Here is a 24906-nt window from a genome sequence, read left to right as displayed (position 1 = left end):
AGTGCCCCTACTAAGTACACCTTCTGTCGGGGTATGACAGACTGCACTATGGACAAAACAAGTGAAATCCACAACAGACAGATTAATCTCAACCGCCAACCTGGTCTCATAGCATTTCCTATGGATCTGTATGTAAATCCGAAACACTCCATTTAGTATATGTTACGTTTCGTGTGGTATGTATTAATTTGTGGATGTCCATCATCCATTTCGTAGGATATGTTACGAATTACAATTCGCATGATATGTTACAAATTGCAATTCGTACAATATTTTACGATTTTGCAATACGTATGCTATGTCACGAATTGTAGCTATTGTTAGCTAGGCTAGGGATTAGGGTTAGGGGATACGGTTAGGGTTAAGTTTAGAGTTAGTAGTTAGGTAAAAGGGTTAAGGTTAGGGGAAGGGTTAGCTAACATGCTAAGTAGTTGCAAAGTAGCTAAAAAGTAGTAAATAGTTGCTAAAATTGTCCTTGATGACCTTTGGGTTGCTAGACGTTCACGTCCAACCCAACCACCCTCCTTTCATTTATGCCTTAGGTAACCTTCTGTCTTATGTAACCATACCAAACCTAACATATCATACTCATTTGGGTGTTTACATTTACTACAGTATGTTACATCTAATCTATGAGACTAGGCTTCAACCACCCATAGCTGTCCAATGTACATTGTAATTACAGCACATTACATGTTCTCAAATGAAATGAAATGACATTTTCCAAATACAACTCTAAAAAGGTAGCTAGCATTACCTTGCAGGTGTTCCTGTTTGGGCCCGGTGGGCTTACAGCAGGCCAGCCCCATTCCCATGTTTCACTGAGGGGAGCTGACAGTGCTACAGCTGGGGCATGAATGTACACACTGCCCTCCTGGAGGTTGTATATCTTTATCCACAAACAGGTACTACTGGGCAGACGGTGCCAATAAGGCATGCTCGATGCCAGGAAAAACAAAACCCCCAAAACAAGTCCCTTCTTATTTTTGATCCGTTCACACGGTCCCTCATTCACTAACATGGGCAGCAGCAAATCCCTCTATCCCCTAGCTCCCCTATGGAGAGGCAGGTCCCAGAGGAAGAGCTCTCCTTGTGTTGCCTTGCCTTGCTCTCCCTCCCTGGCCGTGTGCAGCTGTGCGTGGAGTGACAGGAAGATGGGCTGCTCTTCCTTTCCTTACCAAACAAACCTCCACCGTCCCCACACAGAAAACAAACAGACCCTGCTAATCAAATGGGAAGCCTCTGGCTGGCAAGCTTTGTGATGGTGATCTATAGTATGAGTCTAAACCGCAATGTACTGTATCAATGTAATCATGTTGTTAGATCACACGATGCTGTAGGCTTGTTTGTACTACTCGCCCATACACCAAAAAGTGTTAAACAAATGAAAATATATTTTATATTTGAGATTCTTCAAAGTAGCCACCCTTTGCCTTGATGACAGGTTTGCATACTCTTGGCATTCTCTCAACCAGCTTCATGAGCAATGCTTTTCCAACAGTCTTGAAGGAGTTCCCACATTTGCTGAGCACTTGTTGGCTGCTTTTCCTTCACTCTGCGGTCCAACTCATCCCAAACCATCTCAATTGGGTTGAGGTTTGGTGATTGTGGAGGCCAGGTCATCTGATGCTGCACTCCATCTCTCTCCTCGGGCGAATAGCCTTTACACAGCCTGGAGGTGTGTTTGGGTCATTGTCCTGTTGAAAAACAAATGATAGTCCCACTAAGCACAAACCAGATGAGATGGCGTATCACTGCAGAATTCTGTGGTAGCCATGCTGGTTAAGTGTGCCTTGAATTCTATATAAATCACTGACAGTGTCACCAGTAAAGCACCCCCACACCTCCTCCTCCATGCTTCACATTGAGAACCACACATGTGGAGATCATACGTTCACCGACTCTGCGTCTCGCGAAAATCTCAAATTTGGACATTAGACAAAAGGACATATTTCCACCGGTCTAATGTCTATTGCTCATGTTTCTTGGCCCAATCAAGTATCTTCTTCTTATTAGTGTCCTTTAGTAGTGGTTTCTTTGCAGTAATTGGACCATGACGGCCTGGTTCACGCGGTCTCCTCTGAACAGTTGATGTTGAGATGTGTCTGTTACTTAAATTCTGTGAAGCATTTATTTGGGCTGCAATTTCTGAGGCTGGTAACTCTAATGAACTTATCCTCTGCAACTGAGGTAACTCTGGGTCTTCCTTTCCTGTGGCAGTCCTCATGAGACTCAGTTTCAGCATCATGCTTGATGGTTTTTGCGACTGCACTTGAAGAAACTTTCAAAGTTCTTGAAATTTACTGGATCGACTGACGTTCATGTCTTAAGGTAATGATGGACTGTCATTTCTCTTTGCTGATTTGAGCTGTTCTTGCCATAATATGGACTTGGTCTTTTACAAAATAGAGTATATTCTGTATACCACCCTTACCTTGTCACAAAACAACTGATTGGCTCAAACACATTAAGAAGAAAAGAAATTCAAAAAATTAACTTTTAACAAGGCACACCTGTTAATTGAAATGCATTCCAGGTGACTACCTCATGAAGCTGGTTGAGAGAATGCCAAGAGTGTGCAAAGCTGTCTAAATCTAAAATATATTTTGATTTGTTTAACACTTTTTTTGATTACTACATGATTCCATATGTATTATTTCATAGTTTTTATGTCTTCATTATTATTTTACAATGTAGAAAATTGTAAAATAAATAAATAAAGAAAACCCTTGAATGAGTAGGTGTGTCCAAACTTTTGACTGGTACTGTATGCAAGCAAGTCGCTTTCGATAAAAACGTTTGATAAATGGCCTGTATTAATTCCAGCATGCTGCTCAGAGACATTGGACTCAAACCCAGCACTTAGCTCGTTTCCTTTCATAGAGATGGGACTTAATCCCAGCATTTAGCTCGTTTCCATCCATAGACGTGGGACTTAAACGTGGGACTTAAACCCAGCACTTAGCTCATTTCCATCCATAGACGTGGGACTTAAACCCAGCACTTAGCTCGTTTCCATCCATAGACGTGGAACTTAAACCCAGCACTTAGCTCGTTTCCATTTCTTACGCAACACTATCTGGGGTCATGAAGTGAACCATTGTTGTAGTTGCTGACAGTTTATGCATATCAAGTAAGAAGAGCTCACACTGAAGCTCAGATGAAATGTAGGTATGCATTAATATTGTCTACTTTTCCAACCTGGGTCACATTACTCAAGTAAACAAGGTCATAAACCAATCAGAATCACGTCATTTCACACAGCAATTAACTATAGAGACTTATAAGGATCTTGTTGTAGTCTATCCCTATTCCGAGTCAGCCTGGTCTGTAAGGAATGATCAGACAGACATTCAGCTCTGACAGCAAGCTGAACTCAGAGCAGAAGTACTGTAAGTCTTTAGAGAGGAGGACTGTCCCTTTGTCTAGAACTGTTACCGGTGTGCTTTATAAAACCCATGGATGTTGCACGTGTGGGGGAAGGGGATAGACAAACAGATATTTGATAAGGCTGAACTTAGTTAAATACTCTGTGGGAGAGCTGGGGGCAGGGGACAGGCTCCAAGTGTGTGTGTGTGTGTGTGTGTTTGCACATGCACTGGCTAAACAAGTAGCCTGCAATAAGGAATTAGCTGAAGTAGTCACGTTTACCCAGGCTTGTGCTTTAGTGTGTGTGTGTGTGTGTGTGTGTGTGTGTGTGTGTGTGTGTGTGTGTGTGTGTGTGTGTGTGTGTGTGTGTGTGTGTGTGTGTGTGTTAGTGCACCATCCTTTCCTGGCTGTTGTTTCCCAGCTGGCTTTATGGCTAGAGACCAACACAAAGGGAAGTTTAGCCTTGAGTAGCCCCCTTAAGCACAGACAGCATTTAAAAACCACAGATTATTACAACTGTTCCTTAATCTGATTTTCAGTCATAATCTGACTGGCTTTCAGTCTTAGCCGTATACTTTCAGTTGAACCAAAATGGGTTGTTGGATTTGGCTGTGCTTTCATTCATTGCTTACTTTCTAGGTCCCAAGGATTTGACAGTTACAATAAGCAGGATATTTTACTTTGAAAAGGTGTGAGGCCTCCCAAACTAGTTTAATAAAACCCTTGGATATGAGGACAGAAGAAATGCTATCAGAGAGGTTCATTTGGTCATACAGGATGTCTATCAATGTAGAAGTTCTTGTGGAAATGAGGGGAGGTATCATCACCTGCCAAATTTTGGACCCCAAAGAAAATCCAGCTACTTGTACCCTTGATGAGTTAGTCTCAGTTTGCAGGTGCTTTTGCCTCTCTTTCGTTTGGACAGCGCAAGGACCTTTAAGGTGCCCACAACAAACACGAGCTGCAAGGGCGTTTATTGCCAGAGCTCATGCATAGAGTCAGTGAACTGAGACCCAGGAACACCCTTATCGCCCAGCCTTGCTCTGAAAGGATGACGCGACGCAGTAACAGAAAACGAAAGGTGCTAAGAGAAATTCATCAAACGTGCTATGAACACCACAGTAGCCTCAGGAGTCATGGGCTCTCTATCCCCCTGCAGTCAAAAGCCAAATTGTTAAACGAATTGCAGGCACTGCTCTGTGCAAGAACCGGTGTTGAAATGGACAGTATGAATGAGGACATAGGACCATCGGTCCAAAGTGGATCTGATTCCATACTGTATGGAGACATTTTGGCTGACATGGGTCAGTGTATTATTCCCTGTGGACCCACTGTAAGAAGTGTACAGAAAGCTTCCCTGTGCCTCTGTTGAAGCCTTACAGTAATACTTGTTTACCATGATCCCCTGTTTCCCAACCCCTCATACTAAAGTGCTAGAGTGGATCTTTATCGTAGTGCGAAAGTCAACCTAAGCCCTCAGTGGCTGTTCATTTCAAAGCTGAGAAGCGAAAAAGGCTTTCCTTTAAGCTGATTAAGAATAAAACAAAGGGGGATAAAACAACTAAACAAGGGCCTGAGGATTGAATATCTTGTAAACATTAGATGTAGGCGGTATGGAGGGGATGAGTTGGGTTTGGGAGTGAAAGGTATGTAAAGATCACAGACCAGATTGAAATTCAATCCCCTTTCCATTCTCACTGTCACACTGTTTTAATGGTCTTCATAAATGGCTTTGTCTGGCTGTGTGCTGCCTGCCTGGCCCATCCACACTTGGCTGATTGGGGTCACACTCTCCTGCAATATTTACTCAGCATAAATAAAACACACAGGGACCCACTGGCCCGTCGACAGCAATAAACAGTGGGAAAAACCACCTAGCAAATACCCTTTGCTGAGTGATGTTGCTAACTCGCATACTCTGAGTGACTTTCATTGAAAATGACCATTTGGCTGTATTGAGAGCAACCAAAAGCTTGAAGAGCTGATTGAGTAGAGTCTTTCCAGCACACTCGCCTCCAGGCAACGCTGTGTACTGTCTGTGTATGGATGTCAACAGTAACTGACTCCTGATAGACATGAGACCCAGGTATTGGAGTCGATAAGCCTGGACAAGCCTAGGAGATTCTCTTTTCTCCCTGAGGTATTCATGTGTTCTTAGAGATTAGTTCTGATTCTGGAGTCTTAGTTTGGAAATTATGTTATGAGAGAGATTACCATCCACAGGATTTTGAAAGCAATTCTTAGCTGGTCATATAATTGCACAGTGCATTGAGTGCAAGCTCATCTACCAGTCAGTAGTGTGTACTGTATGTGTCCTACATCTACATTCTCTACACCAGACACCGTTGTTAAACATCAGCATTGCCCCCTGCTGGCCTACGGCGGTATAGAGAAAACTGCAATGTTAAATATCAGCTCTTGTGCGGTGATGCCTGACTTTGACAGCACATGTATTTTTTTTGTGAGAATAGGAGAGGGTTTGGTGTTGATGGATCACCTCACCTGGAACGATTTCAAAAAGATGTCTCCCTGGTTCTTCTGAGTTGGCGGTGAGCTCATTCACCTGACAGCCCTGCAGGGGTATGCAGCCCTGGAACGAACAAACCGAGAAGGACTTAACTGGAACACAGGAATCAGCAGCATTTGGGAATAGATAAATTTGAAACCAAAGATTAATGATACCTCAGTGAGACTCTAATCGATTAAATCACAAATATTGATTAAATCATGATGAGAATATTAGGGTAGAAAATAGACCGAAGATCTCGTTATTTATATTGATCTCTTTAATCTATCCAATGATGAAGATGTACACATTATCAAATGCAGATCAATAGTAATTTAACAAGGCCTGTTAATCAAGGCCTGTTAATTAGAGACTACGCAGAAGGAAAATTGGTCTCATCCTACCAGTCTGGAGCTGGCACTATCCCACATCAAACAGGCTGCGATCTTCCAAATGGCCAAACTAGAGGCCAAGCTGTCACCACATTAGTCGCCATGGCAACAAATTGGTAGAGCGTTGGCGCAGGGCTAGCAGCCCAGAAGCACATCTCCCAAGCGTACAATGTGGCTTGAATACTGCTGGTGGGAACGAATGAATGAGAAGAACCAAAATGTAACTCAAGATCTGAGATTATTCTTCCTTCAGAATGTGTCTTGGAGCAAACTCTCTGGCTCTAACACCAATCCATTCCTGAATGACCTGCTCTGCATGATGAGAAATGGCTATAGATCGCTTTTGTGCAAATGTCCTTCCTCCAATTATAATTTCCTTTCATCTCAGTGTGAGACCTTGATGTGTCATGTGCCTATGCAGTGCCCTGCTCCGATTCCTATTGATTAGATGGGGGAAAGCGTCCAGATCGACACTCACATCCTGAATACTGCACAGGGAGGTGTGTGTGTAGAGAAATCAGTTCTGGCTGGATGACTATGGACAACCTGTGATTAAAAGGTGTCAACCAACAGATGTCATGACTCATGAGCAACACTGAGTGACGGTATCAAAATGACGTTTTATCCTGATTTTCCTCCTAGGCAGGGCACGATGACAATGTAATCCATCCAGGCTAGGTCATGGTATAGAAAGATCTTTATTTTCTATTGTCCATTTGACCTGCGTGTCTAAGGAATGGATGGAAAAACCACAGCAGACATGCAAAGTATTTGTGGAGAGGATCTGAACCTGCGACGTTGGCTTTATAGTAAGGTCCCACATTCAACCAAATAAAGGATGTCAGCTAACCTCTGTAAGAACGTGAAGAAGAGCTTAGGTGTGAACGTTCAGTACCTGTGGCTTGGTCTCCTCCTCCTCTTTGTAGAAGAAAAGCTGGTCGGAGCGCAGGACAAACCATCTCAGCTGCCAGTTCTTCATGATGCTCCTCTGTTTCTTCAGCCAGCCAGCTTTCAGAGCCCCCTCCTGGAGACTGGGGGAGGACGGGCGGATTGGGCCCCGGGACACATCTCCCATCACCATGCTCTTGGACCGGGCTGGAGAGTGGAGATACACATACAAACATGAATACAAGTACACATTTAAGCAGCAGGGAGACAGGCACATACACACAGTGTGTGTGCGCTCCAGGGTTGCCATGGTGAGGCACATACCACACACTCCATGTCCTGCCCTGGAGCTGAGGCTGAGGCCCCCCTTCCTCCCCCGGGTAGAGGTGGCTGGAGACTCACCCGGCACAGGGAAGAAATGGGAGGCCTCAGGTGATATAAGTGATTAATGTAAAGCCCCTGGTAGAGAGTTATTGTCAGTTCTGGCAGACCAATAGAACCAGGAACCTGTTTGAACTGGGATAACAAGGCCTCCTGGGATTGTCTCTGGGTTTTAGTGTAATGTGAGCTCAGTCAAGGACCGTTTCAGACGCAGTTCATGTCAGGAGGCTCTGGAGTCACGAGCTGTCCCTCATCCTGTATCAGTTTCAATCTGTTCTCTATTCAACGCAATTGATGAAATGAGCTACATTAAAAATGACAGGAATCACTCAATATTACTCAATATTTTTCTCAGAGAGAAGATGGCGCTGAGAGACATGGCAGTTCTGCTTCTAGCTCCTAAGCAGCTTTGCAGTATTTGTCTTTTTTTTGTGTTATTTCTATTAAACTCAAATACAAGCATTTCACTACACCTGCTATAACATCTGCTAAATATGTGTATGTGACCAATAAAATGTGATTTGAATACAGTACAGCCTGTGCAGAAAGTAACATCTGGTGATTACTAGTGGGAAACAGCATGCTTTGATCATGCCATTTCCCCAAATCAACTAAACCCTGAATACAGCTTCTAGAGACAATCCTGAGAGAATAACCACTCAGCAACACATCTCACGGAGCCAAACAGCAGCAAGGCAAACAAGACAAAACTATTTGATTATCATGTATAATTTATAAGAATCAATCCAGCATCCTGTGTGACACACTCAGGATCAATGCCCAGATGGCTTGGAGGCGGAAGGGGGGATGGAAATCAATGTTTGTTCTGTTATTTCTCTCTTATTCTCCTTCTGCTTCTTCTTCTTCTTCTTCTTGCGATATGGGATGGGGGGGGCAGGAGTTTCTCACATGTTCAAAGAAAACTCCTGACCCTAAGGATGGGGAATGCTATGGTATAGATGCAGACACCCCGAAGAGACACTTCCCGACATATCCCCGGGCACCACCAGCCATGTTTCATTGGAATGAACTGATAGTTCAAACGGTTCATTCATTTCACAGTCATTGTGTACTATACTCTGTGGTTGTGGGCTTGGCTGTGGCACAACATAGCATGGCCACTATAGCCTGGTCATCACTCCACCCTCTACTCCTACCTCCATCGTTGTCTGGCTCCATTCCTAATCGGTTAAACTCACAAGAGGAACATTAACCATCTCTCTCTTTCCGTCTACAACCATCCCTCTCTGCCTCCGTCACCGTGTCTGGCTGCACTGCTGGCCCCACTCAGCCCTGTGTTCTACCCTGGAAGCCTTATTAGAGTAAGTGCATAGTGTACACTCAAGAGTCCTGCAGGGACTATAAGCATGGTTAGTAGAGTGTTGTTTGAGCTCTTTTGTTTGAATTGGTTTATTGAGAGAATTAATTTGAATTGGTTTATTGTGAGAATTAATTTGAATTGGTTTATTGTGAGATACAATGGGCTCTAGTCAATCTGTTCAAAGCTGAAGCGTTACAGATTCCGTGCAAGAAATGTTAAGGTCATTTCCGATTGAGCTGGCATATGCAGAGTTTACCGTGAATACAGTCTCCGCCAAAGCGGGAACATTGCCTTTAAATTTCAATCATTCTGTAAAGCTGAACTTCTGCGATGCGGATTGAATAGAACCCAATATCGAAGAATTATCGAACAAGAACAATATTGTCTTCATTGGAACTATTAGGAGAAAGTCTTTCACTACTGTAGTCATTATTCTGTCATTCTGGACAGATGTATTTCATCAGTGGTGTTTCAGGACAAAGTGGCGTTGTGGGTTTTCTAAATGGACATTTGGGGAAAACCTCATGAGTTTTGTTTTCCAGTTTCCACACTGTCTTTTCAAAGTTGTCTGCGCAGGAAGAAACCAACTGGGTCCAAGAGGAATGAAGGAATGATTTGTAAATGTTGCCATAGTAATGTAATGTACTGTAGTTCGCACCAGCTGTTGCAATCCGTGGGCGCTTTGGAATACACTGCCCAATTATCTGAGTCAGTGTGTGTGTGTGTGTGTGTGTGTGTGTGTGTGTGTGTGTGTGTGTGTGTGTGTGTGTGTGTGTGTGTGTGTGTGTGTTTGTAGGCCAAACGCTACACTGAGCCAGTTTGGACATTTCTCCTCACAGTGATTCATACCTTCCATAGGGTTGACATGGGTGTAGCTACAATGTGGTCTCACTCAATCTGTAACATTGAGACTGTGGTTCAAAGTGAACATTTTCACAAAATACTAGCAATTCATTGAGTGTGCGTTCATACTAGGTATTTTTCCATGTTTAAAGTTAAGTAAATGGATGATTCACTCTCCCAGTAGCCCTGGGATTCAAACCCACACATGCTATCCCCTCCATATGATCTATAGTTATCTTCAATGAACAAGTAGTAGATTGGTGGTCCACCATCTTGATTCTATGTATCATGTACCCCCTGACCCCAGAGAATAGTCTACCAAGGATGTGCATCATGAGTCATTTATATTGTGTATGAGCTTCATTAATACCATCAATCAATGAGCTAATGTCTAAAAGCGCCAGCGAAGATGTGCTCTGTATAATCTGTTTATTTAGCATGTTTCAATGTGCTGCTACTAGCGCATGCTATATATGTCTAACCCATAGTAATTACACATTGTATGATTTAATCCATAGAAGAGCCATGTATTTGGAGAGTTTAGACATTGAGGCTTCTGCAATATGACACTACAACATTCTATGACATTCTATGGCAGCCATGTTGGCTTCCTATTAACATTACATGAGGAATATCATGTCTAGAATGAGCGTTATGATGCATTTGCATGACACTACCACATTCTATGGCAGCCATGTTGGCTTCCTATTAACATTACATGAGGAATATCATGTCTAGAATGAGCGTTATGATGCATTTACATGACACTACAACATTCTATGGCAGCCATGTTGGCTTCCTATTAACATTACATGAGGAATATCATGTCTAGAATGAGCGTTATGATGCATTTACATGACACTACCACATTCTATGGCAGCCATGTTGGCTTCCTATTAACATTACATGAGGAATATCATGTCTAGAATGAGCGTTATGATGCATTTACATGACACTACACCATTCTATGGCAGCCATGTTGGCTCCCCATTAACATTACATGAGGAATATCATGTCTAGAATGAGCATTATGATGCAGCCACTTTAGCTAAATAAATGGCTCTGATCCATAGTAATGGCATAGATTAAGTGTGGCTGTTTTCCTGTTGATCTCATACCTACCCTACAGTATGATGTTTCAACGTGGGTGAAAACTCAACCCAGAGATAGTCACCATGACCCTAGAGAATTATGACTGCATGATTGCATTGCACACACACGTACTATAGCCTATGATATCCAGTCGCTATTTTTAATGCCCTTTTGAGCTGTGTAGTCATCATCACACCCTCTCCACGTCGAAGAATAGCTATCCATTAACCCGTCACAATGGGTAGACTTATTAGCCACAAGACAAATTACCTGGCTCTTTTTCTCCAAGCGTGGAATCCATTTTGAGAAATTCTATTTCATGAATCTGGTTGCTGTGTGATTTATGATGCCTGGGAAGGGGCTGGTAGAGTTACAGGTGCATCATTTCCACTGACTCCTCTGCGGTTGATGAATGTATTAACCCATTGAGAATTAGTGGAGTGTTTGCGTTGCCAGAGAAACTGTGGTGGTGGTGGTGGGGGGGGGGGTACTTATCTATGCTGTGTGTGTGGGTGTACTACTGTGCCTGTAGCTTAGCTGTCAGTACGGTCCATGATGTGTAATATAGTACAGTAGTGGGATCTCTCATTCCAAAAAAACATGGTGAGGAGAAGAGGGAAACAGCTGCGATGTGGGCTATTTAATGAGGTTTCCAAGGACCAGGAAATAGATTTTCTATGGACCAGGAATTGAAATCGAATTTCGTCATGTGTTTTGTTGAATGAATAAAACGAATCAATCACATTCCAATTACAACATCTATGCAGAGAATGTGTGTATCTTAGAACCACAAAGCCAATTGAATCTATTTCATGAATCCATTTCGTTTCTCGTACACTCTCAATTGTATCTTACTTTAGAGAGAATAACAGAACAAAGATAACAAAGTGACCTATCCCTATATCTAGTGATATTCACCTTTCACATTCACTATTTAAACACACCTGCATCATTTTGACGTTCACTATTCAATGCATCAAAAGCAGCAATTGACAGACAAGCATCAGATCAGCATTATCAAGATGAAACAGGAGATGATGATGTCATTGACAGCATCGTAGTAGAACGACCCGTGTGTACCGCCCATATGCTCCATTCAGATATGTAGTGGTAGTAGTAGTAGTATGGTTAGGTAGTAGTGGTAGAGAAAAATACAACGCGCTCGGCTCTCTCACCTCTCCTGGTCTGTCTAATCTTGGGACTCAGCATGGCTGTCATCGCAGGAATACCACACTGGGCATGTTCATCCGTCCGTCCGTCCGGCACCCCACCCCTCTTGCTCTTGCTCTCTATCACTCTCTCTCAACACACCATCCTCTCCTCTGTCCTGCCTCTCCTCTCTTCTCTCCTCTCTACCACTGACGTTCTGCAGTAGGCAACAGCAGCAGCAGCAACAGCAGGCTAGGGGGCTGAGGCTGAGGGGGAGGGATTCCTCCTCCTCGCACACGCTCAGTGTCCTCCACCCATCCCTACTGCATTATTCATCACCAGGGTGACCACGGCGGTAGGGAGGGTGGAGGGAGGGGGGATCTCATCCCACTCTTACTACACCACACTGACAGGTAAATGCCTGTGTGTGATCAGAATGTCCTTCCAAGCGCAGGCTTCACTGAGGCTGAAACACACGAGGAGTAGAGCTGCTGTCTTCCCTCTCTCGTCCTCTCACTCTTCCTCTCTCTCTGGCTGGCAGCTACCATCTTAATCGGCTACAGCTGTGTGCTTCCCTGTTTTTCACAGATGTTCTGTCATTTTCTCACTTTCTCTCTTCTTCTCCCTCTGTGTTCTTCCTTTTCTTTCTCGAGTCTCTGCCTCTATCATCTCTCGAGCTCTGTATATTATCTCTCTCTGCCTCTCTCATCTCTAGATCTCTGTATATGATCTCACTATGCCTCTCACGTATCTAGATCTCTGTATATTATCTCTCTCTGCCCCTCGTCTCTAGATCTCTGTATATTATCTCTGCCTTTGTCATCTCTAGATCTCTGTATATTATCTCTCTCATCTCTAGATCTCTGAATATTGTCTCTCTCCCTCCCTCCATCCCTCCCTCTCTCTCCCTTTCTCTTTCCCTTATTTCCACATCTCTCTAAGAATATGTCCCGCAGTCAGGCAGCAGCAGCCCAGATATCCTCCACTTCTACTCTTCATCCTCCTCCTCCTCTTCTCCCCCTCTTCATGCTCCTCTTCCCGTATGGAGGATAATAGCTTTAAATCCTCCATTGCAATTGAATCAGCACTGCCCTGTAGACCACAGATGCTCTTATTACAGAGCTCAGAGGGGGAGGGCAACACACACCCTAGCACAAGCCCAAAATGAGACAGCAATAAAAACCTCACCACCATGGATAGCGTATAGGACTATGGTTAGGGTTGGGCTGGGCACTGCTGTTTTTGTTCAGTCATAACCACTGGGCTGCTCATGAAATATGGGCTCCTATGTCTATTTCAGAGGTGCATCACATGTTGTATTGTTGCTTAGTGGTTTAAGATGGATTGTTTGAAATGGGAAATATCATGGCTTAGCACTAGCTGTGTGAAAACCTGCAAGCAATGCTGTACAGTAATTAAGCAATAAGACCTTAGGGAGTGTGGTATGTGGCCAATATACCACAGCTAAGGGCTGTTCTTAGGCACGACGCAAAGTTGAGTGTCTGGATACAGCCCTTAGCCGTGGTATATTGGCCATATACCACAAACCCTGAGGTGCCTTAATGCTATTATAAACTGGCTACCAACGTAATTAGAGCAGTAAAAATATGTTTTTTCATACCTGTGGTATACTGTCTGATATACCACTGCTGTCAACCAATCAGAATTCAGGGCTAGAACCACCCAGTTTATAATACACATGTAGCCTTCTTGTGTCAATGCATGTCCTTGTACTGAATTGGAATATGCTGACTAGCGATACTGCTGACTGTCTACAAATGGGAATCCAGAGCTTTGCTCTCAAGTTAAATATTAATCAGAGGAGGCTGGTGGGAGGAGCTATAGGAGGACAGGCTCACTGGAATGGCTGGGATGGAATAAATGGAAGGGTATCAAAACATCAAACATATGGAAACCACATGTTTGACCCGTTCCATTCATTCCATTCCAGCCATAACAATGAGCCTGTCCTCCTATAGCTCCTCCCACCAGCCTCCTCTGATATGAATAGTTTAACCTAAGTACATTTTCATAATGGATACGTGTGGTAGTTGTTGTGAGATTGTCTTGGCTGTCTGTTAAAGGTGTGATGACTTAGAATGACTTATTGATTTGCAGTGTGTTCAAGAATCAGCCATCCATTCTTATGGGGGTGTTTGGCAGTGACTGTATTGACAGAAGGCTTTGCAGATCTACACCATTCGTTTCTACAGTAAAGATTTTTTTTGATGGTTGACACTGTGCCAAACATAGTATTCATTATATTCAATGTAGCGTTAGTCGGAATGCTGGGGACTTACACTTCATTAAATATCTGGCATTTAAAGAAATGAATGGGTCGTTTACAAACAGGTATACTGTAAATTACTTCACAGATTGTTGTTATACTGACAATTATTTAGGATGCGATGAATGGAAATCTGGGTCACATCTGGGGTGGGCCCTTACTGTAATGAATGATGTAATTGAATTTGAAAATTAAAACCTATAACCACTGTTTGGGCTATTCCAGTGCCAGTCATTCTTTAATCTTCTTCTAAATATTTAATACTATATATTCAGTTATACCAGAATACAGACATCTGTGGTAATAATTTGATGTGGGAGGTGGACTCCAACCACGCTGAGTGCATTCTACAGTCATAATTGACCAGTGAAAAATCCAATTGGGGCTTATTAGTTCAAACCTGTAACGTCTGTAGAGACAAAGTTGATTCCCATGTGCCCCTGCAGTCCCCGTTCTCCCCGACACAATGCCTAAACCCCCATTACCCTGTCACTGGCAATTAGCAAGGGCCATCATTTCATCTGCTAATGGATGTGATGGGGAACATTCTGACAGCAGACTATGCACTGGCTGCCACGTATGTCTGAATGATGAGTGTTAAAGTCCATCACACACACACACACACACACACACACACACACACACACACACACACACACACACACACACACACACACACACACACACACACACACACACACACACACACACACACACACACACACACACACACACACACCCACACACACACGCACGCACGCACGCACGCGCACGCACACACACACGCACGCACGCACATACTGCTTCTGCTCCACTGCATTCTGCCAGCCTGACGGACGGAGTGAGTGTGTGTGTGTCTGTGTGTACTGGTGCATTGATTTCCTATAGCGCTGACACAGTGGTGAGCAGTGTGTAAAGTAAAGCATGTTAGACTGCTCACCTGTGACAAGGCTGCATGGAGAGAACACAGAAAGGAGGATCTTATAAGATACCGCCTCTTAACATTGATAGTGACCAGATCTTATAATGGTCAGATCAATACTGTGTAGTTTCTGTTGGCTAACTAGTTAATCTATCGATTTAGCGTCTTTATCTTCTTGTTGACTCAGCACTTCTCCGGTCAGCGTCAGCCCCAGGCAGCTGTATGGTAAATACGGTGTAATGTTGGAGATGGTGATGACCTTGTGTCTCAAAGGTTTATTAAAATGGAAGATAGGGTAATAGCAAGACTGTTCCACTGAGGTGTGTGCACAGACCTTATCAAGCCGTCACGGTTGGTGCAGAAATGTGCTGGCAGTCTTTGCCAGCCTGGTCCCAGATCAGTTTGTGCTTTTGCCTACTTCACTGTCATTGTCAAGCCAAACATAAAGTACCAGTCCAAAGACTGGACACACCTACTCATTCAAGGGTTTTTCTTAATTTTTACTATGTTCTACAATGTAATAATAGTGAAGGCATCAAAACTATGAAATAACACAAATGGAATCATGCAGTAAACAAAAAGTGTTTAACAAATCAAAATATATTCTAGATTTTAGATTCTTCAAGGTAGCCTTTGCCTTGATGAAAGCTTTACACACTCTTGGCATTCTCTCAACCAGCTTTACCTGGAATGCTTTTCCAACAATCTTGAAGGAGTTCCCACGGCTGTTGGAACCAAAAATCTCAAATTTGGACTCATCAGACCAAAGGACAGATTTCCACTGGTTTAATGTCTATTTCTTGTGTTTCTTGGCCCACGCAAGTCTCTTCTTCTAGTTGGTGTCCTTTAGTAGTTGTTTTTTGCAGAAATTTGATCATGAAGGCCTGATTCTTGCAGTCTCCTCTGAACAGTTGATGTTGAGATGTGTCTGTTACTTGAACTCTGTGATGCATTTATTTGGGCTGCAATTTCTGAGGCTGGCAACTCTAATGAACGTATTCTCTGCAGCACAAGGTAACTCTGGGTCTTCCTTTCCTGAGGTGGTCCTCACGAGAGCCAGTTTCATCATAGCGCTTGATGGTTTTTGCAACTGCACTTGAAGAAGTTCTTGAAATGTTCCGTATTGACTGACCTCCATCTCTTAAAGTAATGATAGGCTGTCATTTCGCTTTCCTTATTTGAGTTGTCCTTGCCATAAAATGGACTTAGCTATTGTCTGTATACCACCCAAACTTTTGACTGGTACTGCATATCTTTTTCCTAGGTTTCCAATTGTCTGATTCATCCCCCCTTCCTCTCCCCTGTAACTATTCTCGAGGTTGTTGATGAAAATGAGAATGTGTTCTCAGTCAACTTACCTTGTAAAATACAAAATAAAAACTATGTCTGGGATGTTGTTGTCTTGGGCCTAGTGTGATTCCTTACTGGAACAGAGGAGACAGATAATCAGATAAAGAATGAGAATGAAATCATATTTATTAACAGAAACATGTGAAATTATTTAGAATACACCAAATGAGAATACTGTATAGTGAAGCTAAGGCAGGTTTTCTTCTAGTAGTTTGTTGAAGAACATTACAGTAGTCCAAACTCTAGAGGGTGGTAGAGTAGAACACTTATAAAAAGCTGTGGTTACGGATGTATGACTGTAACCTCTGTAATGTTTTTGTCTACCAGAATTCCTGATATGCTTAATATACATTGTTTGTAATAAGCAGCTATTGCAATGGAGCACCTGGACTGTTCTCATCCTAAATAACCTGTCCTTGGGGACCTTTTGATGATCATGGAGGACCTGGTTCCTGGTTCTGTCTTGGTGGAATAGAGCTTCCCGGAAGTGACCTTTTTGTAGCAGGTTAGGAGAACGTACGCGGCAGATTAAGATAAATAATGTATCGGGTTAGGAGTATTAGGTTAAGTTTAGGAAAAGGGTTAGGGTTAGCTTAGAGGCTATCCTAACCTGCCATGAAAAGTCACTTCCGGTCATAGCTGTACTCCATCTAGTCACAACCCTGGTTCCTCAATCACCTCCAGGTGGCCTGGTCCTCCTGCGCCACCGAGTTGGGTGTGATCAGGCCGGCGAAGATGGACCTCCCATGAGCAGGGGCTCTGCTTAGCCTGCTGTCCAACCTCTGCCTGGCGTCTTTGACCTTCTTGAGGCAGGAGGCACACAGGCAGCTCTCCCTCACCAGGTACAGACATTCCACTCTCTGGATGGGGTCTATGCCTTTGTCATCCCCTGAGTGGATTGGGTTACACTTCAGGTTGATGCTCTCAAGGTGGGGCAGGTTGCGGAGGCACTCGGGCACCCGGGTCAGGTGGTTGTTGAACAGACCCAGTTGGCGCAGCTCCTTGAGGGCTGCGATGGAGGACGGGATGCTTTCAAGGAGGTTCATGCCCAGGTTGAGGCTCCTCAGCTTCTGCAGGAGGCCGATCTCGTTGGGGAGTCCTATACTGCTCAGTAGGTTGTTACACAGGTTGAGGCTGTGTAGGTTCTGGAGGTGCCCGATAGCTTCCGGAACGTGGTCCAGCTGGTTGCTGTGGAGATCCAGCCAGCGGAGGTTGACAAACTTGTCGATGGAGTCAGGGATCTTCTTGAGCATGTTGCGGCTCAGGTCCAGCTCGTCCACATCACACAGCTTCAGGATGCACTTGGGAAAGCTGGCGATCTCCATGTTGCTGAGGTCTAGCCGACGTTTGCCGTCCACGGTCAGCTTCAGTGCCAGCTTTGCCATCTTCAGGGTGATCTTCCGGCCTTTGGGCTCTTTTGACTGCTTGTTGCCCTTGGCCATAGTGCTTGAATAAATAAAGGAGGTGGAACTTGTTATGAGTTTAGTGTTTAACAAGTTTGATTAAAGGTGGTTTCCTTGGTTAAGCTTTAACCTGTTCCATCAATATGTTATTCAGTTTTCTATGGTTCTAACTACTTCAAGGATCGTAACAAAGCTCTTAATTTCTCCTTTACACATGAAGTAGACAGTAGAACAATGGAATTACTCGTAGAACCAGAACTTGATGTAATAGATATTGTCATAATCCCTTATATCCATGGCAATAGACTTGTCTCACTGTAACTAAGCTCATCACATTACAGCTAAGGACATGACACAGCCGGCTGTTTGCCACTGTAGCAGAGAATGAACATGCACCTTGACCACAACAACTCTCAATCCCACCTTTTAGTAGAATAAAAGAGTGAATAGTCATTGATTTGACTGTATAGCTTGTCTTTAACTGAACAATTATAAATACGTTTCACCGATTCTCACATTCCCCCTATTTAACCTAACCTCTTACAACACTGACATCAACACTAGAATCTACTGTATGACTTTTCATCAAGTTTCACTTGTTCTGAACTTATAGAATAGAAGAAAAATATGATGTTTTGTTTCTTACTAGCATTGGAGTCAGTCCACCACCCCCAGATCAGTGCAGAGCCAGAGAGGGTGCAATCTCCAGAGCGAAGACACAGGAATACTCTCCCAAGCTACGGCCGTGTTTGTCGAGGATCATTCCATCTCCCTGGCTGTGAATTATACATAAGAGCCACCGAGAGCCATGTAAATAAAAACCAGGAAGTGCATCGCTCCGACGTTTTTAAGTGGACGCAGCTGAGGCCCTGTGTTTAACTGTCAGCCTGGCCTGGGTGCACTGTGAGTGCTGCAAGCTTTGTCACGTTTTTCTTTGTAACCAAGCAACTGAATTTGGTTTATAACTAGGTCTGAGGCCTACAGGGAAAGAGCTAGTGTATTGTTGTTGCTGTTAATACCTTACTGTGTACATTCTGCACACAGTTAGCATCCAGTTGAAACTCAGAAGAAATAAGCACAAATAAGCCTGTCATGTTGAGACATAAATGGTGTAAAATGTTAGACTATTTTCGTGTTATATTCTCATATTTCTCAAGTCATTTACTGCTACATTTACTTCCATGTACATATAAGTACCTAAGTGGGCCGTCATCCTACAGGAATAGAAAAGCAAAAACAACATGTTTTCTTTTACTTAGAGATAAAGAGATTGATCTTTGGCTATTGGAAGCCCTAAGAGAGTAATGTAATTCAACTTAAAGACATCAAGACGGAGTCAAAAGTAGTGCATATAAATGAACTTGTCCCCTTCGATCTGGTCCCCTTCCCATGTTTGTAAATAGCATAGACTATGACCCACATCTCAGACTTCGCCCAATTAGTGTTATGAAATCTGTCACATGGTTCATAAGATACCTTAAAGCCACACACATACCTTACAGTGACATTACTCAACCCTGTCAACAAGTGTATTTTTAGCCAGATGGGTATTTCATAACACATTCAAGATACACTAATCTCAGTCAGTATCATTTAGCGCCAATAGATGGCACCATGATAAGGGGTGATGGAAAATAAATGAATGTTACCTTGATCCAAAACTTCAGCAGCACAGATTTGTGTAGAATTCTTACCATTCCATGATTTGGTATTCTACTGAGAATGGTTCTAAGAATGGAACAGGTATTTATGAGGTCACTCACTGCTGTAAATCGATACATTCTAAATCTATGGTCAGTCTTATTTGCATGTATATGAAATATTTGGAGGTCATTGTTGATAGAGATGTAATCTGAAGGAGGAAAATACTTCAACGTACCTAATAAAGCACACATTTCCATCAAATCTGTGCTCTTGACATTTACCATGGCCGTTGTAAATTTAATTGGTTTGACAACTGAATCTGGTGTCAATAAAATGTAAGGGTATAGTTTATACCCTAGCCAGTTAGACAGTACCAACTTTGCTTCAGTGCCTGAATTTCACATAGACCATATGCAAATGTATGCCTGTAATGAAGACAGACAGACGTACTGACCTACTTAATTGAGCGAGGCCCACTGCACCTTGTGAACCTTTGAATAGGCTGGATAGATTACGCTTGATGATCTGCAGAGAGAGAGAGAGAGAGAGAGAGAGAGAGAGAGAGAGAGAGAGAGAGAGAGAGAGAGAGAGAGAGAGAGAGAGAGAGAAATGGTGTTCCAAAAAAGGACCAGTTGCCAGGACCATGAATACAAATTGCATCTAGACGCCGTTGCCCGAGAGCAGACAAAAACTATACATACCTCGGCCTAAACATCAGTGCCACAGGAAACTTCCACAAAGCTGTGAACGATCTGAGAGACATGGCAAGAAGGGCCGTCTATGCCATCAAAAGGAACATAACATTTGACATACCAATTAGGATCTGGCTAAAAATCCTTGAATCAGTTATAGATCCCATTGCCCTCTATGGTTGTGAGGTCTGGGGTCCGCTCACCAACGAAGAATTCCCAAAATGGGGCAAACACCAAATTGAGACTCAGCATGCAGAATTCTGCAAAAATACCCTCTGTGTACAACATAAAATACCAAATAATGCATACAGAGCAGAATTAGGGCAATACCCACTAATTATCAAAATCCAGAAAAGAGACGTTAAATTCTACAACCACCGAAAAGGAAGTGATTCCCAAACCTTCCATAACAAAGCCATCACCTACAGAGAGATGAACCTGGAGAAGAGCCTCCTAAGCAAGCTGGTCCTGGGGCTCTGTTCACAGACACAAACTCACCCCACAGAGCCCCAGGACGTCAACACAATTAGACCCAACCAAATCAGGAGAAAACAAAAAGATAATCACTTGACACATTGGAAAGAATTGACAAAAAAACAGAGCAAACTAAATGCTATTTGGCCCTAAACAGAGAGTACACAGTGGCAGAAAACCTGACCACTGTGACTGACCCAACATTAAGGAAATCTTTGACTATGAACACTCAGTGAGCATAGCCTTGCTATTGAGAAAGGCCGCCGAAGGCAGACCTGGCTCTCAAGAGAAGACAGGCTATGTGCACATTGCCCACAAAATGAGGTGGAAACTAAGCTGCACTTCCTAACCTCCTGCCAAATGTGTGACCATATTAGAGACACATATTTCCCTCAGATTACACAGACCCACAAAGAATGTGAAAACAAACTCCCATATCTATTGGGTGAAATACCACAGTGTGCAATCACAGCAGCAAGATTTGTGACATTTTGCCATTAGAAAAGAGCAACCAGTGAAGAACAAACACCATTGTAAATAAAACCTATATTTGTTTATTTATTTTCCCTTTTGTAATTTAACTATTTGCACATCATTACAACACTGTATATAGACTTAATCAGATAGAAAGATGTGTTGGCATCGAGTAATTGTCTCTGGCCCCCTCCCAGTTAGGGGGAGTGATGAGCTCTACAGCAGAGTCTCACAACTCAATCACTGGTTGAAAACTGTTTTCTGCCCCTCCCAAAAGATAGAATTTGTAGATAATTGGCCCTCTTTCTGGGTCTCACACACAAACAGGACCAAGCCTGACCTGCTGAGGAGTGACGGACTCCATCCTAGCTGGAGGGGTGCTCTCATCTTATCTACCAACATAGACAGGGCTCTAACTCCCCTAGCTCCACAATGAAATAGGGTGCAGGCCAGGCAGCAGGCTGTTAGTCAGCCTGCCAGCATATTGGAGTCTGCCCTAGCACAGTCAGTGTAGTCAGCTCAGCTATCCCCATTGAGAACGTGTCTGTGCCTCGACCGAGGTTGGGCAAAACTAAACATGGCGGTGTTCACAGTAGCAATCTCACTAGGATAAAGACCTCCTCCATTCCTGTCATTACTGAAACAGATCATGATACTTCACATCTCAAAATAGGGCTACTTAATGTTAGATCCCTTACTTCAAAGGCAATTATAGTCAATTAACTAATCACTGATCATAATCTTGATGTGATTGGCCTGACTGAAACATGGCTTAAGCCTGATGAATTTACTGCGTTAAATGAGGCCCCACCTCCTGGCTATACTAGTGACCATATCCTCCCTGCATCCCGCAAAGGCGGAGGTGTTGCTAACATTTACGATAGCAAATTTCAATTTACAATAAATAAATAAATAAAATAAAATAAAATGACCTTTTCGTCTTTTGAGCTTCTAGTCATGAAATCTATGCAGCCTACTCAATCACTTTTTATAGCTACTGTTTACACGCCTCCTGGGCCATATACAGAGTTCCTCATTGAGTTCCCTGAATTCCTATCGGACCTTGTAGTCATAGCAGATAATATTCTAATCTTCTAATCATAAGTCATTTTTGGTGACTTTAATATTCACATGGAAAAGTCCACAGACCCACTCCAAAAGGCTTTCGGAGACATCATCGACTCAGTGGGTTTTGTCCAACATGTCTCTGGACCTACTCACAGTCATACTCTGGACCTAGTTTTGTCCCATGGAATAAATGTTGTGGATCTTAATGTTTTTCCTCATAATCCTGGACTATCGGACCACTATTTTATTACGTTTGCAATTGCAACAAATAATCTGCTCAGACTCCAACCAAGGAACATCAAAAGTCGTGCTATAAATTCACAGACAACACAAAGATTCCTTGATGTCCTTCCAGACTGTTAACCGCCTAACTGAGGAACTCAATTTGACCTTGCGCAATACCCTAGATGCAGCTGCACCCTTAATAACTAAAAACATTTGTCATAAGAAACTAGCTCCCTGGTATACAGAAAATACCCGAGCTCTGAAGCAAGCTTCCAGAAAATTGGAACGGAAATGGCGCCACACCAAACTGGAAGTCTTCCGACTAGCTTGGAAAGACGGTACCGTACAGTATCGAAGAGCCCTTACAGTTGCTCATCCTATTTTTCCAACTTAATTGAGGAAAATAAGAACAATCTGAAATTCCTTTTTGTTACTGTCGCAAAGCTAACTAAAAAGCAGCATTCCCCAAGAGAGGATGGCTTTCACTTCAGCAGTACTAAATTCATGAAATTCTTTGAGGAAAAGATCATGATTATTAGAAAGCAAATTACGGACTCCTCTTTAAATCTGCGTATTCCTTCAAAGCTCAGTTGTTCTGAGTCTGCACAACTCTGCCAGGACCTAGGATCAAGAGAGACACTCAAGTGTTTTAGTACTTTATCTCTTGACACATTTTGATGAAAATAGTATTGGCCTCTAAACCTTCAAGCTGCATACTGGACCCTATTCCAACTAAACTACTGAAAGAGCTGCTTCCTGTGCTTGGCCCTCCTATGTTGAACATAATAAACGGCTCTCTATCCACCGGATGTGTACCAAACTCACTAAAAGTGGCAGTAACAAAGCCTCTCTTGAAAAAGCCAAACCTTGACCCAGAAAATATTTAAAAAACTATCAGCCTATATCGATCTTCCATTCCTCTCAAAAATGTTTGAAAAACTGGCCACCCCACATAGCCTGGTTCCTCTTTAGGTTTCTTCCTAGGTTTTGGCCTTTCTAGGGAGTTTTTCCTAGCCACCGTGCTTCTACACCTGCATTGCTTGCTGTTTGGGGTTTTAGGCTGGGTTTCTGTACAGCACTCTGAAATATCAGCTGATGTACGAAGGGCGATATAAATACATTTGATTTGATTTAACATTAACATGACATTTATGTTTTTCTTTATTATTTTGGAAGTGTTATGTTATTTGTACATTTTTATTGTTTATTTCACTTTTGTTTATTATCTATTTCACTTGCTTTGGCAATGTTAACATATGTTTCCCATGCCAACAAAGCCCTTAAATTGAAATTAATTGAGAGAGGGAAAGAGGATGAGGGGGGTGGGCGGGGGGTTGTCCACAGGTTTTTTGGGTTGTCCACAGACAGAGACCAAGCTAGACATATCCCCCAGGTCATTGTGTCTTTCAATGGGATCCTGTTTCTGGTCCCCAGGAGGACAGCGCATCACAAGGGCCTCTTGTTTACCTGTGTTCAGTCTGTCATCCTCCCCTGTAAAAAGAGCTCTGCTTTACTTGACGGGTGATGATTCCTCTGTAACAGCCAGACAACCAGTTGAGTATAAACACACATACCTGCATTTCCTTAACTGGTGTTTTAACTAACCTATTCATTTAGTTATTTTATTGGTTTATTCGACTCATACACACTGATTCTACTTATTGTTTCTTTCAAGAAAACCCTCCAGTAGCTGACAATGTCAAACACTGACACTCAGCAATCAATCATACTAGGTTATCTACTGCTGCGATACTAGCACATTGGCCAAGTGCTGAGGCTGGATTGCTGGACACAACGGCTGCATTTAGACAGGCAGCCCAAATATGATACTTCTTTCACGAATTGGTCTTTTGACATCAGCTCTGAAAAATATCTGCTGTGAAAAAATCTGACATAATTGGTCAAAAGATATCGGAATTGGGCTGCCTGTGTGAACACAGCCATTCGTGTTCACACCCTTGTTAGCAGGACATCCGTTCTGTCCGGTCTAGCTTTCCTACTCTCAACCCTGTGCCAGCTGACAGTGTATGTTACAGCCTCTCGGTTTTCTTCCTCTGTTATTGTGTAACTGCCCTATTGGGTATGTCTCTCCCTGATCTGTTTCACCTGACTTGTCTCCACCCCCCCTCCAGCCCCCATCCGAGCTTCCCCGAGTTCTCCAAGAGCCTCCGGAGACTGCCCGATTCACATCTTCCCGAGCCGATGCAGCTCTGCAGGGCCATGCTGTCTCCAGCCGAACGCGTACGCAGACTTGAGACCCAGAGTTGTCTGTATTGCGGTACTGCCGGTCATTATGTATCTACATGTCCCTTCAAGAGACCTAGCTCATTCGTTGGAGTGAGTACTCTGGTGGGCCTTAAAGAAAAATGTCCGTCTCCCCTTACTCACCCCCCTCTCTGTGCCATCCTGCGGTGGGGTGATGTGAG

The 24906-nt window shown here is 43.2% G+C and overlaps 2 protein-coding genes across 6 annotated transcripts in view; both read right to left on the bottom strand.

Moving 5' to 3' along the window:
- Window positions 1-12825, bottom strand: part of LOC118367682 (rho GTPase-activating protein 22-like) — a 38496-nt gene extending 25671 nt beyond the window's left edge. Inside the window, exons 1-3 of one of the 5 annotated variants that reach the window (XR_004822162.2) lie at window positions 11968-12810; window positions 7163-7362; window positions 5872-5959 (exon numbers count right to left, since the gene is read on the bottom strand). Coding sequence is in view for 4 of the 5 variants with exons in the window: in XM_035751272.2 (XP_035607165.1) it covers window positions 5872-5959; window positions 7163-7362; window positions 11968-12010 (331 nt within the window). In the remaining variant the exon portion in view is untranslated. The other 4 variants (XM_035751272.2, XM_035751314.2, XM_035751289.2 and 1 more) reach the window with 4 other exon arrangements.
- Window positions 12826-15489: 2664 nt separating this feature from the next.
- On the bottom strand, window positions 15490-18816 carry LOC118367737 (leucine-rich repeat-containing protein 18-like). Its single transcript, XM_035751371.2, has 3 exons — window positions 18550-18816; window positions 17179-17946; window positions 15490-16574 (listed from the first exon to the last, which is right to left on the bottom strand). The coding sequence occupies exons 2-3, from the start codon at window positions 17940-17942 to the stop codon at window positions 16559-16561; spliced, it is 780 nt and encodes a 259-aa protein (XP_035607264.1). The 5' UTR covers window positions 17943-17946; window positions 18550-18816; the 3' UTR covers window positions 15490-16558.
- Between the last annotated feature and the right edge of the window lie 6090 nt (window positions 18817-24906).

Source organism: Oncorhynchus keta, chromosome 3 (assembly GCF_023373465.1).
Source record: "Oncorhynchus keta strain PuntledgeMale-10-30-2019 chromosome 3, Oket_V2, whole genome shotgun sequence".
Classification (NCBI taxonomy): domain Eukaryota; kingdom Metazoa; phylum Chordata; class Actinopteri; order Salmoniformes; family Salmonidae; genus Oncorhynchus; species Oncorhynchus keta.
Note: the sequence above shows the minus strand (reverse complement) of the source record. Positions and strands in the feature narration are given on the sequence as shown.

Coding starts and splice junctions, on each gene's coding strand:
- LOC118367737 (XM_035751371.2), bottom strand. CDS start 17,942: ATGGCCAAGGGCAACAAGCAGTCAAAAGAGCCCAAAGGCCGGAAGATC.